The 14,358-nt window shown below is 35.9% G+C and overlaps 1 protein-coding gene across 1 annotated transcript in view; it reads right to left on the bottom strand.

The window, feature by feature from the left end:
* Positions 1–14,358, bottom strand: part of RBMS3 (RNA binding motif single stranded interacting protein 3) — a 668,889-nt gene that overhangs the window by 42,029 nt on the left and 612,502 nt on the right. Inside the window, exon 11 of the mRNA XM_081826971.1 lies at positions 8,540–8,650. Within this exon, the coding sequence (XP_081683097.1) occupies positions 8,540–8,650 (111 nt within the window). The remainder of the gene's footprint in view (positions 1–8,539; positions 8,651–14,358) is intronic.

Consider the following 14,358-nt stretch of genomic DNA (forward strand, 5'->3'; position numbering starts at 1 on the left):
TGTTGTACAAATGGAACATTGGCAGCTTCTCTTTCAATATCCAAAATATCATTTGTGGAACAAATTTGAACTTTTGATTCATTCAACAAACAATTATATCAAGCACCTACTATGTGTCAGACACTATGCTGGGTGCTGAGCAAGCAAAATGGAATGACTTTCTGATTTCAAAAGAATTCTGGTCTCTAAAGCAGTGCTTCTCAAACTATTTTTTTTATTAATCTGTGCCCTCTTTTGGTAAACATAAATATCCTTCTCCCACTTCCCAGAAATTCTGATGAATCCTTCTCACACTGAGAATCACTGATACACAGAACATAGACTCTATTTTCTGTGTATTCTTCACAGACCAAATATCTTTGAGCTTTCACTTTTTATTTAAAAGACAACATATTTATTTTCCATACACAAAACTGGGTTGGAATAGTAAAGATACTTTTTTGAACCACATATGCTACTCTGCTGTCAATCCCAGAACTGAAATTCAAATTCCTGTACCCAGCCCTATTGAGAATCACTGCTTTAAAGAGTTTTAGAGAAAACCAGGCAACCTCCATCTTTCCCCTCCAATCAAATCTTAAAGGAATTAGAATTTTCCTACCTGACACAACAGCTGGTGGAGTATCATAATCCTGTCTTGGGACTGAATCTTTGAATGAAAAGAGCATGAGAAAGAATGCAATGAAGTACAAAAGAAAATAAAATAGAATCTTAGCTCTAAAACGTGGAAGTGCCCACTGTATGTCATATGGTTGCCTAAGCCCCCTGCCTTCAAACACTCAAGGCACTATGACCCCTGGTTGACAGTTAGTACAATGGTCCCCAATACTGCCACATGGTACATGTTGGGAGGCCCCCGTGTGACTTGTTGGAGCAATACATTCTATCCTAGGACGCTGGCATCTTCCTCAATCTGTCATCATTTTGGCCCCTACATGGGGGAATCACTGTGAAATTTTTACTCCCTCTGGCTGACGCACATGTTCTAAAAGGCAGCCCATCTGGAAGTGGCCCAGAGCACAATGTGAAACGAAATTCTGGAGAACAAAAGAAAGAACTAAAATTTTAAAAGAGATAAATGAAAAATTTCCATATTCCCACACTCTATGGAGACTGATACATTTTTGAAACTAGAATTTCGTTAGTAATCACTCAGCCCTGGCTCTGATCTCAGTGGCTGTTGGACAAGGCCAAGGAGCTTTGTGGGCTGGAATGGTGAGAGCAGAGATAAATAGAACAGAATCTACTCAACAGATGATTTCTGTCTTTTTCCAAAGTGTCATAGCCTTGGAAGTGGCAAATAGTAGAGAAAGGTTAATTTAAACTACATGGCATCCATTTCCAAATTTCAGGTTATGTGAAACCAAATATATCTGCTTTTTAAAAAGATGAAACTTTGGCTTAATACAATTCCTTTAGCCAAGGATCTTAAAAAGTAAAGTGGGACATGGCCTATGGCCCAAGGCCCCCCTTCTAAAAATGGAAAGTTCTCATTCAGCCCCAACTCCCCTTAGAGGGGCAAACTGTGTAAAAGGGACCAGATCTTGCTCACATTCAAATAAACTGCCAAAACATGATTAAATAGATGCTCTTCTATGACCCTTATTCTAGTCACATGACCATTATTCATTCCATTTTAAAAACAAAACCTCAAACTTCATTTTCCCACCTCCTTGATAACTGAATTTGGACTATCACAAGTTTCTCCATTTAATCTCCTTGCCCTAAAAGGACAATGTTAATCCCTCTCTCATGAGCAAATTGCATGTGAGAAGACAGATTAAAACTTGGACATTGCAAGGCACTTTGACCCAGCAAAACCCAACATGGATCAAAGATTCAAATGCAAATAAACCTTGGATATGAGTTATTTTGTGTCTCAAAACAGGCATGTGAATGTGAGTTAATTATAATCCCCAAATCTAGAATAAGTAGAATCATTTTTAAAGGACCTTCAAATATTTTATTAATAGTGGTAGTATTTCCTAGCACCTTTTAAAAAACTTCAATCACATATTATTACTACAAATCAAAAAAAAAAGTTGATTTTATGAGCATGTCACTAGTCATTTCCCAAGAATATATTTATAACATTTAAAAGTAAATCATAAAAGTAAATCATGCTCATTGTTGAATACTTGCAGAATGCAGAAAAGTATAATGATTAAAATAGAAATTATCTCTAATCTCATCATCTGGAAATAACCACACTTATTTTGTATTTCTTACAGCCTTATTTCATCCATTTTTTTTTCATAGTTGATACTATATTTCCACATGTGCAAATTTACATCCTGCTGTTTTGATTTAAGATCCTAAATAATCCTTTTCCTATTTTAAACTCTTATAACTTCATGCCGCCTCACATTCTGGTTTATGAATGGATTATGATTTATTTGATCATTCTTCTTTATTAGACATTATAAAGAACACAGGGCGGGATATTTCTGAGGTCTAAAGGCTTTTCTATTATTTTAGAATATCTCCATAGAATACCTTCTCAAAACTATAACTGCGTGGTGAGTTGGCAGAGCTGTTTTGAAGTGTCTTGACTGCCCACCTTGAAATTCAACTGACATTTTTACAAATTTAGAGTTCTATAATCACACTGTCAGTGATTAAGAATGTTTATTTCCTCACACCTTCATCAGCAATATGTTTTATTTTGATAACTTCATTTAATGGGTTATGTGTGTATGTACATGTAAGTATTTGATTAAGTTGCTGTTTCCTTAATTGCTTTTTTCATATGTTTTTTGGTATCCTGTTGCCCCTTTATTACCTATCTGTTCATGTTCTTCGTCATTTTATCTATTGGGGCTTTTGTACTCTGTTGCTAATGTATTTTAATTCATAATCCATTTTTTAAACAGCAAAAGCTTGATATTTGCAAATAAACTTTCATAATACTAGACTTTCACTTAATGCCTACTTATTTATTGTTTATAAGACTACTATCAACGTTCATTTATCTTACACTAAGACTAAACAGATTTTTAAAAACTATTTCCTTTTACTTATATTTTCTTTCTTGTATCTGACCATTTTTAATTAATTGATACATTTTCCTGAAAGTATACTCATTACCATTTATGAATTTATAATACTAGGTCCTAATCCTGAGTCCACTTAACATCCTATGTTGCTTTTTATCACTGTCAATCTTAATACTCACATTCATAGCTAATACTTGAGGAAAGACAGTCTCTAGGCAAAATGAATAGTTCAGGATTTTCACCTGATACCGTTAGAATTTTACAGCAATCAAAATGGAATGATGTGACTGAAAAATGTAGAGAACCATGGTGAACAAATGGACTACAATTAGAAGATTATCTTTGTGTGTGGCTATGGTTACACCATGGGACTCCAATGATGTCACAAATCACCAGTGGATTCAAGAGTACAAACAGATCTGCAGATAAGGAGCCTACAGAACAAAAACTTTTTATTTCTTTGAACAGATTCTGGTGACATTGTAAGCCACTGGTGGCCACCAACTGAACAAATGAAAAGGAGATAAGAAACTTGTAAAACAAGATTGTTATGCAATTTGGAGGTTCTCATAACACAGTAAAATCCCCAGTGGTTTCTGCTAAAGCTTACAGTGGAGTGATAAGAAATTATGGATAACAGTGCTTTGGTTCCATAGAGGGAATCCTGTGACAAAAAAAAAAAAAAAAAAGAAGAAGAAAAAGAAAAAGAAAATAAACAAAAGCAGAAAAGCTAGAAAATTCTTCAAGGTCAGCAGAGTCCTGGGATAAAATTATACTGCTTCCTTAAAATTCATTGCTCCTAAGGCCTACATTTTCTGTCCAGTTTAAAAATGGGCAAAGAATTCAACAATAAACATTTGAGGTGAAAAATGGTAGACAAAGGTTAGTCAAACTACATGGTACCCATTTCAAAATTTAGAGTTATGGGGGATCAAATATATTTAATTTTATGATGATAAAAAAGAGGCTTTGGCTTAATATACTTCTTGATCCCAGGGACCTCAGAAAGAAAAGTGGGACATGACCTGTGGCCTCAGGCCCGCTTTCTAGAAATGGGAAATTCTAATCTGGCTCCAACCCCCATCAACCCTGATCCCTGCCTACTGGATTATTTACTGGATCTTTCTCTGCCCTGCCCTTGGGACCTATCTGTTTCTGGCATTAAGGTTCCTGTCCTAGTCTAGAGTTGTCACTGCTCACACCTTGTCTTGCAAAGTTTCTGGGAGCTCAGACATCTGAAAGTCTCTGAGAAATTACAGGTAGGAGAGAAACATGGTCAGATAATTTTAGATTGACTGGCTGTGGCAACATGGTAGAAAATGGATTGGAGCAAGCTAAGGGCAGTTAGGAGACTATTACAATTAATCAAATGAGGCCCAGGGTAGAGACTCTAGAAATGTGGAGGAAGGGATGTATTTGACAAATGTCTATGGGACAGAACTGGTGGATCTTGAATAGTTGCATCTGTTGGTGAGGGAAAAGGAAAGAGTCAAGATTGAGTCCTAAGTGTAGCATTTGACTGCCTGGGCACATGGTCATGGGATTAGCTGGAGAAGAAATAAGGAGCAGAAACACATAAGAGGAAGAGGGTCCGTGGAAAGGAAGTTCAGGGAAACTCATGAGGTTAGTTTGGGTTGTACTGACTTTGAAATGTTGGAAGGAGATTTACATGGAGCTATTTAGCAAGTTGTTGGTTAAGTGATTTTAAAAGTCTAAGACGAGGTTAGCATTGAGGACTCAGATTTAGGGGTCTTCAGCATTTCTAGAAGGCAGAGTTCAAAACCATGAAAGTGGATGAGGTTGCTTAAGGAAATCTTATATGAATGAGAAGTTAAAAATGAAACCCTGGCTCAGCAGCCTGTAGAAGCAAAGAAGAAGCAATGGCCAGAGACATCAGAGGAGAACCAGGAAAACCTTGGGCAGGAGTCACAAACTGAGAGCACTTAGGACAAACTGGGTCTGATATTCAAATACAGGGAGATTGCCCATTAAAATGCAAATACTTAGCTTAGCTTAAAAAAATTGGAAGGTGAGGCCACCTTGGGTCAGTATGCCCATGTAGCAATAGCTGTCTGGAGTTCAGCCATAGCTGCCCTCCTTAGACAAGGCTGCCAAGGTACCCCCTCTCCCTATGACTGATTGATCTCATACTCAGGCAGAGCTGTTACTATTATTGCATGAAAATATCTCTCATTTAAAATATAATCTCCAATATCATGTGTATTAATATTACATGACTATGTTTGTGACATGATAAATGTAGACCAAATCTGATATATTTCCAGGGCGTTTTGCTTGACCTTCATCAGCTTTATTCATTAATGTGACTTAGCCGGCTTCTCTGGACTTTTGGGTTTACCATCCTGCAAGAGTTAGAAGCTAAGGAAGTAGAAACTTGAAAGAAATAAGTTATGCCAAATGAAACAGAGTGGGCCGGAGACTTGTACTATGGCCTTGATAATGTTCTACATCCTTTCTGGAGACCTGGACTGAATGGCCACATTGTGAAGCCACTTGAGGTAGAGGGATAAAGGCGGCTCATGTGATAAGCATCTAGCGGGTGTCGCACACTATTTTAGGTATGTTACACATGTCATTCCATTTAACACAACACCACTGGGATGTACGTATTATTTTCCCCCTTGGTAAAAGAGGAAATCAAAGTTCAGAGAGGTTAAGTAACCTAACACACATAGCTAGTAAGGGACAGAGCCCAGCTTTGAACTCAAGTTTAATTCTAATGCCCACTATTCTTTCCATGATACCAAGCCACCTTCCCAGCAATAGATAGAGCAACAGAAAAGATTCAGTAAGGTGGAGAAATTTGATTAAAAGAATCCATTTCAATTGCATAATAGCCACTACACATGCCAATCAAAAGTTCAGATAAAAGGAATCTATGATGGCATATCAAAGTGTAAGAGTGACAGTTTGAGAAAAAAAGTATAGCCATATTCTGGACACCACTAAACATCAACAAAGTAATAGTGTTCTCTCTCCAGCTTTCCGGAAACTTATGGAATTTTAACCCTTGGCAAAACATCAATTTACACAAAACTTAAGATGTGCCTAGGCATTATTTAGTATAATTGTGAAGCAGGAAAAGAATGAAAAAAAATTAGAAGAAATTTGGTGTTAAAAAGAAGCCACCTGCTTAAAACTCTCTAAGAAAGGGAGGGAGTATATATCATTATTTAGTAATTTGGCTATTATTAGCTGGGTAAAAATTATGATCTCATATGTGTTCTTGTTGAAAATGCTCAAATACTAATCATAATATATGTTATTGAATCAGCAACTATTGTAATTCTGATTTTATTCTATATATTTTAGCTTATTTTTCAATTCTCTAAAGGATTCAGTCATATTCTTAATTAACTTAGCTCTTATATTTTTTTCTAGTTGGCAAATCTGAATTTCAGCAAGTTAGCTGGTTTTGCTTTTGATTCAACTAAGTAGGATTTATCAAGTGTTTCTTTCTATACTTTGTATTATAACTCACTCTTTTCTCAGAGTCTAGATTGTCGTTCAATACAGTAAGATTGCATTATTTCACTTGTTCAGAATTTATCATCTTTTAAGGAGAGAAAGGCTGATATGAAGGGAAATCAACACTGTGGACAAGAGAAAATTCAATTTCTCCCAGTGAACTTGGGAATTGCTTTGTTAGTAAATGAGCAAAGTGACTAAATGTTTATGGAAATTACATGACTATGTTTGTGACATGAATAAATATAGACCAAATTTGATGATATATTTCCAGGGTTTATTAGTCATAGTCAAGGTTGGCCCCTGACTTGTGAATGACCTGGGAATGACATATTAGCTGAAATGGGTAAGCATCTGGGAAAAGAAAACCAGGCTCAGATGTATTGTTACAAGGTCTAGATTTGCAGGTGCGTACATAAAGACACCTTTCCGTACACATTCCTAAAAATTATCTCCCTGATGAAAATTAGCTGTACCACAGTGTAGAGTTAAATGTAGTCTTAGACATGACTTGAAAGTCTAGGTCAGAGACCTAAGAAATTATTTGATCCAGCCCCTGCCTTCAGACAGGTAAGGTATCATCAACTGTTTTTTATAAGTTCAGCAACTGAGGTCTTCAGGTAGGTACTTTGTTTTAATAAAACTAAATCCCTTTATTGAAACAATGTGACTCTTTCCATTAGGCAGATGGGTTTTCTTCCTATTTAGAGCAGATTTTTGTGGCCTCAGTGGACATGTCAGAAACTTCTTATATTCCAAAAAGCCTATGAGTCAATACATTTATGTGGCAAGCAAGCCACTGCTTTAAGGTAAAATTTCTGATATAGAGCTAGTGTCCATAGTGTCCACAGATATTTGGAGATGATGCCAGCATACCTGTGAGGAATCACAGAAGTGCTGACTATGAGACATATAGGCTTAAAATCATAGAGGTGGATAGTCAAAGGGCCCCCATATAGCATTACACTCAATACTCAACCAGATAGAGAGGGAAACAGACTGGAAGAGATTATGTTCCCAAAGACAGAGTGAAAGAACAGTGCTCAATCAAGATTTGAGTTTAGTACTCCCAAATCCTAGTCCAGTGCTCTTTCTGTAATAATTAAGCTGTCTCACTCAGAAAAATGATTTTTTAAAAAATTCCTACATCTTTAAAAATGAATCTGCACTAACATTTGTAAAAAAAAAAACAAAAAAAAAAAAACCTGTTACCATAGCGTCACATGAAAGACTGGCTTTGATTTTGATGTTTTTCATTGTTATCTATACTGATGATGAACAAAATTGTAGTATTCCAGGTTGTATTAGACAATTGCCCTCTTAACCATTTAGGGAATTGTCTTTGAATAGACTTTTAAAAATAAAATAAAATTCTGTTAATGATGCGAAATGGTTGCTATAAATCAATGTTGTAATAAGCATTTTTTATATATTTTTGTTCCCTGAGGAAAAATAATGGCTTGTCAAAAATACCTATCAAAAAACATCAAGTACACTAGATTCCTTTCCTTTTTCAACAACATCTGTCTACATATTCAAAACAAAGACGAAAAGAACTGGATTATGTCAGGTTCTCAATTACTTTTTATTGATTTAAACATTGAAAGTAAATAACAAGCTCTATGTATTAGTCAGAGTCAAGGTTGGCCTGACTTGTGAATGACCTGGGAATGATACATTAGCTGAAGTGGGTAAGCATGTGGGGAAAAGAAAACCAGGCTCAGATGTATTATGTTACAAGTTCTAGATTTGCAGGTGCATACATAGACACCTTTCCATAAACAGGTATTATACCTGGTACATTGTGTCATTTGAACAAGAAGTAACTCAAATTTAAATGCAATACAGTGGAAACTTCAGCCTTGTCAATGTGAGTAAATGTGCCCCAGTATTGAATATGCATGTACAATGCAGCTTATTCACACTGGAACCTGAAACATGTGTTAGTCAATGGCACAGGGCCAGCTTTGCTATTAATGCAAGTAAAAACAGAGAGCATCGCATCTTATTGAAGCAGTCCAAGAAAACAAAGCAAAACCAACTCTTCAACTCACCGTTCCTGTTGTGCCCAATGAAAGATGATTCATCTGTTGTGTCAGGGGGCCCATCATGTTTGCTGGCTGCATTGACATAGGATGGTCCATTGTTGGCGTAATCACAGCACCCTACAAGCACACACAATGTCCATCTGAAAACAGGTTCCACAAGGAAGGAAATTTTAAAAACAATAAACACAGTGAACTATCTTAACATCAAATGTGTTTATTTTTTAATGAAAAAGCTAAGTTCAACCATGTATGATTTTTTACATCCACCCATGCCATTTTGTCCTTATCTAAATAGAGAGCATTAATGACTTCGTTTCCTCTGATGTGATTTATCTATGTTGTGTCTAAAGTGCTTATCATTTATAATTCCAATATTCAATATAGAATGCATTCCAAGATATCATATATATATATAGGGTATATATATATATCCTCTTTCATTGTTCTAAATACAAACTCTAACTGAAAAATACTAACACTATGGAAATTATCTAGTTTTTCTCAATATTGAATAAGACTTTTTTGGCTTATGCCTTAATCCATGATTTATATGGATAATTATTGATCATTTCAATACAATCTACCACCAGAGGAAGAATGGTGGCCCAGGTGGTTTCTTGACTGGATCTTTTTGAAGGACAGAGTAAAATCTAATATAAATGATATAAAAATCAGACTTACTATTTTCCATGTTTTTTCCTCCTAATCTTTTGACCTACTTTCTTTCTATCTGTGCTTTTGAACAAGACAGAATACTGAACTCTGTTAAATGCTGGTCAAATGCAACACTGCTAAAATATTACCAAAAAAAAAAAAAAAGTCAAGTTTTCAGCGGGTATTAAGAAAGACCTACTTCTAGAATATGCTCTTTGATTTATTATAACTGTTGGGAATGGAAAAAGTAATAGGCATTTAAAAAAAAAACTTCTGTTCATGTACAAAGTTTCACATAGCTAGTGAAGCAAAGGGCAAGCGCTTCCTTTTCCTCTCTCCTACTTATTCTACCTTAATTGACTAGCTGAGAGAATGGAACAATTTTTTTTTTAATTGAAAAGCTAGGGTGGATAGAATCTTTGAGATTATTGAAATTTCAATGCTTTATTTTAAAGATGATCATACATGTAGAAGCTCATGATATCACAACTCATTTAAATACCCACTGGTAATAAAATGATGATGTATCTGAATGCTATTTTTGTCTGTAAACATTTTTCTCACTGTGTGACTTTTTCCCCATATACGTGAACATTTTGAAGAAATAAAACTAGGACAGATTCATGTAGATGGCAGGATCTCAGCACCCAAACTACCCATAAGCAAATGTTTCTTAGAATGTTTTGCTCAGGATGATCAATTCCTCTGGTATTATCCAAATCTGATTTCCTGACTGTATCTGTTAAAAAAAAAAAAAAAGATCAGGCTTTCATTCATCCTTCCTTGTGGGCTCCTCCTCATTAATATGGAGGGAGAATAAAAATTGAGTCAAATATTTGGAAATGCTTGATTTTCAGAGCCAACGTTGTTTGCAAGGATATTTGTGCTTTTGAGCTAGAATCAATCAGAAAAAAAAATATATATATATATGTTATTTTAAAAGTCTGTAGCTTATAAATATACATAGCTGTGCATTAGTGTTGTTTTAACTTCTTGATGTGTCCATGAATTGTCATTCATCAGTATACTTCTTGAATCAGAAACATGATAAGATAAGCTTTTACCTAATTATAATTCAGAGACATATCATTTTCTTTTCCTGCTGCCTGAATTTCTTTAAACAAAACCACCTTAACTTTTTCCTTTAAAAAAACAAAAACAAAAACAGCTTCTGTCCTTTATTTCCGGTATTTGTTGTGCCAGACCAAGAGTAAACACTTTAAAGAGAACTGGGTCCTTCTTAAAGCACTTAGGGATAAACTACAGAAAAACCTCAGAGTTAAGACGGAAGTCCTGAAGCTTTTTTTTTTTTCAACCAAGAAGTGGCACTTTCACAACATTCTAATCCTTAGCAGGTGCAAGACTTCAATACTGTTCCTGAACTTGAAACTTAGACTACCTTCTTAGAATATTGCCCCTAGAAATTCCAACAGCTAAACTGTCACAATCCTGGAAACCCTCCTATTGTAATCAACCTGCTCTAGCTACATAAAGGATTGCTCGTCATAAATCTGAAATAAAGACCAAATTGTGTTTGGTAGAAAAAATTTTCTTCTCAGTGCCCTAGAGGTGACCTCATTCTCCAGTGGTGCAAGAGGTAGACTTCAGTCTTTGTTTGGGAGGCAATATGCAAATGAGATATGTGAGCATATGACAGATGAATCAAAATCCATGCATGATAAGAATAGAAGGATTGAATGCCGGCATTTGGAATTAATTTAGGAAGGATTGTTTGGTCTCTTTACAGAATCCTTTCTCAGAAAGTGTTTGGGGACTCATTTGATTACAGATGACACAGAGGGAGTGCTGCTTCTGTGGATAAACCAGAAACTGACAATCAAAGGGAAGAGTAGGAAGGGGGTTGTCATAATTTGGAATTGTAAATAGCAGCAGTAGGCATAAAGTGGAAAACAATGAAGGGAAACATTCCTTTCTGTTCACCAGGCCACTTACTGCAAATAAATGAACAATAAAATAAGGATTCTTGGGGGAGGACAGAGCCACTGTCTCTGCTTCTTCGTGTTCAATGAAGAAAGAATTCCCGCAAAGTATTAAGAACATAAATTCCTTAATAGTTTCAAGGGAAGAAAGAAATTTACAATCAGTGAATAAATTGGAAGTTGTAGACAGGAACCCCCCAGAGAGGCACATCTTCTTGATGATACTTGATCGGGGACAGACAACTTAGAGAGTTTGAAGTGCAGGTTATCTACAACAAAGACTGGTGTTTGTCAACCACTTTGCTCATCAAAGATTAATTCTCCTCTGTGTTGTGTAGGACATTAAAAAACAAAACAAAACAAAACAAGGAAAAGAGAAAAGACAAAAAAAAGAACAAAAAAGGAAAAAAATAAACCTGTGATTCATAAGGCAAAACTAGTGCCCCCAACCATGACTGTGCCTAATTAAATATACTGTCACATCTATTCCTATCCAATGCATTTTAGCCATAGATTGAAGAGGGTTTTGTGACAGATGTTGCCAACACATTAAGGGTAATTTCATTTACTCCAAATGTACAGAATGTGCTGTCTGACGGAGTTCACTTGGCAAATGGCAAAGCAAGAGGAAACAGATTTTTCATTTTAGCATCTCCGGATGTCTGGGTTTGTTCAATATTTAAGTTGCAGAGAAAAATACTGTAACATGCTGTAATTCCACTAAAAAACACAATGACCAAACAGCTGATGGGAATGTCTGGTCTATTTTAGCCACTGACTCTGCAAAAACAAAGCTGTTCACACTCAAGAGATATGGGGTGGATCTGGTCACCCTAGTTCTGAAATAAACAATTTCAACAGTAATTTGGACAAAGTTTCCAAAGATCATTGATGTAGAGTAAACATCTCTGAACTGAAGCCAAAAAAGCATCTGTGTTGTTGACCCCCTACCAGTATTTTAAAGAGATTTTAAGTCTTGGAGAGTTCATCAGTATTTTAATTTTCCAACTGAAATAAGGATTGTTGGCAAATAAATCAGGGGAAACATGTAGAAGTTCTCTCCTACCAAGAGCACACATGGTGGGCTGAGAACCTATATTAAGGCCAGGACATGTACTACAATGAGAAGAATTGCCTGTACGAATATTCCTGTGAGTGTGAGTATTCTAGACCAGTGTCACCTCAATACTACCTGTGGGCCAGCAGCAGTGACAGACCAAGAATTGGAATTAGCATCCCTGAGCTTTGGGTCTCGAAATCTGTGTTTCCACAAGCTCTCCACTTGATTCTGGTGTCCCCTGAAGTGTGAGAAGAGTGCTCTTGCCTATAAACCGCTATTGTATAGGCCAATGTCACAGATACAATGTCTTAGATACAAAAACTTGGTTTTATTTTTTTTATACCATGTCTCAATTATTTGTTTTAAACCAGGCTGGTGATAGGGCATGATTAGAGCAATAATCACATTATATCTTGTTTAAAAATACAAAAAGGTCAAGCCTGCATTTTTGATCAGCTGAAATGGGATGATTGTCTGAATAATTCAGGCCTAAGCCTGATGACCTGACATGCTTCCATTTGACCAGTGTGGCTTATGCTGTAGCATATTTGAGAATCCCTCCTATTTGGAATCTTACTAAGGCTTAAATGTGAAATCATAAGAATGTAAAAGGTAAGAAAATTATTTGGATAATGCAAGTGGAAAAAAACCCCAGAAATTTCACTCTCTTTTTTCCTTTTCTCATAACTAGATGCCTCAGGTCAAAATGTTTGTGGCCCATACTAAACTCTTTTCCTACAGTGACTTACGCAAAACTACAGGACTTTTTCATAGTAATCATTCAACACAACTTAAAAAAAAAAACACGGTTTAAAATCATTGATCTTTGTTCTCATCTGTATGTTTTCTGCTTCTCTGTCAGTTTTTAATATTTCTAGAATAAATGTCTAGTTGAGCTTGTGTACACCAGACTATTTTTAGCACATGTAAAACACAGTGCAAAGAATGATAGGAGCTCACAAGGAAGCTAGTTAGTGTCAATGATTTTCCCATAGCAACAATGATTTCATAATAGAAATGGCATAAAGGTGTATCGTTTAACTTGGGGAAGTGCTACCCAAACACAATGTCCTGAAATGTTAATGTGCAACATTCCTGTAGTATATGTAGAGATGTTTAATTTTTTTCAATTTGTAGATGTTGGCATGTTTTTTATTGTTGTTTTCTTTCTTTCTCTTCCTTTCTTTCTTTCTTTCTTTCTTTCTTTCTTTCTTTCTTTCTTTCTTTCTTTCTTTCTTCCTTCCTTCCTTCCTTCCTTCCTTCCTTCCTTTCTTTCTTTCTTCTTCCCTTCCTCCCTTTCTCCCTTCCTCTCTTTCTTTCTTTCTCTTTTTTTTTGAAGGCAGCTGGTTGGCATGGTTTAAGAAAGGCTGCCATGGGGAGAGAAAAAAAGGGAGGCAGAGAGGCCTCCATCCTTCCATACACTCATTAATCCTCAACTATCTTGATAATTTTTCAACCAACTTAGAGGAGGCAGTCTGGCTTTTTAAACAATTATGTTTGAAACCCAAAAAGCTGTGGCAAAGCTGGTAGATAAGACTTCAACTGTGAAAGCATTTGCAGATAACCTCTGACAAACATTGGAGGAAGGGAAGGATGATGAATAACCGTAGTTAAGCCAGAAGCCACACTGCCCCAGGACCCCATTTTAGCACTGAATCCCTTCCTTTTCATAATTATTCTCTTTCAAGATTTTCCACCCATGAAGGCAAGGGTCACGTTGACATACCTGTTGTAATCCCTATAAATAGGAATTGCATACAGGAGGTACTCAAAAAACAGTTTTTGTGAATTAATTTTATATATCAGCACTACTAATTATTCAGTTGAATTAAAAATAGCTAACACTTAAAAATTTTTTTTTAAATGGCTAATATTTACTAATATTTTTTAATTTAGATTGTTCATACTTAAGGGCCTACATTATGTCTGCTGGTTCACCACTATCTTACTGCTCTCTAAAGTAAGAGGCATATATTTATTTATTTATTTTTTTATTCTTATGTTAATCCCCATACATTACATCATTAGTTCTAGATGAAGTGTTCCATGATTCATTGTTCGTGCACAACACCCAGTGCTCCATGCAGAACGTGCCCTCCTCAATACCCACCACCAGGCCAACCCATCCTCCCACCCCCCTCCCCTCTAGAACCCTCAGTTTGTTTTTCAGA

The sequence above is a fragment of the Leptonychotes weddellii genome, chromosome 1 (assembly GCF_054177405.1).
Source record: "Leptonychotes weddellii isolate Sample4059 chromosome 1, ASM5417740v2, whole genome shotgun sequence".
NCBI lineage: Eukaryota > Metazoa > Chordata > Mammalia > Carnivora > Phocidae > Leptonychotes > Leptonychotes weddellii.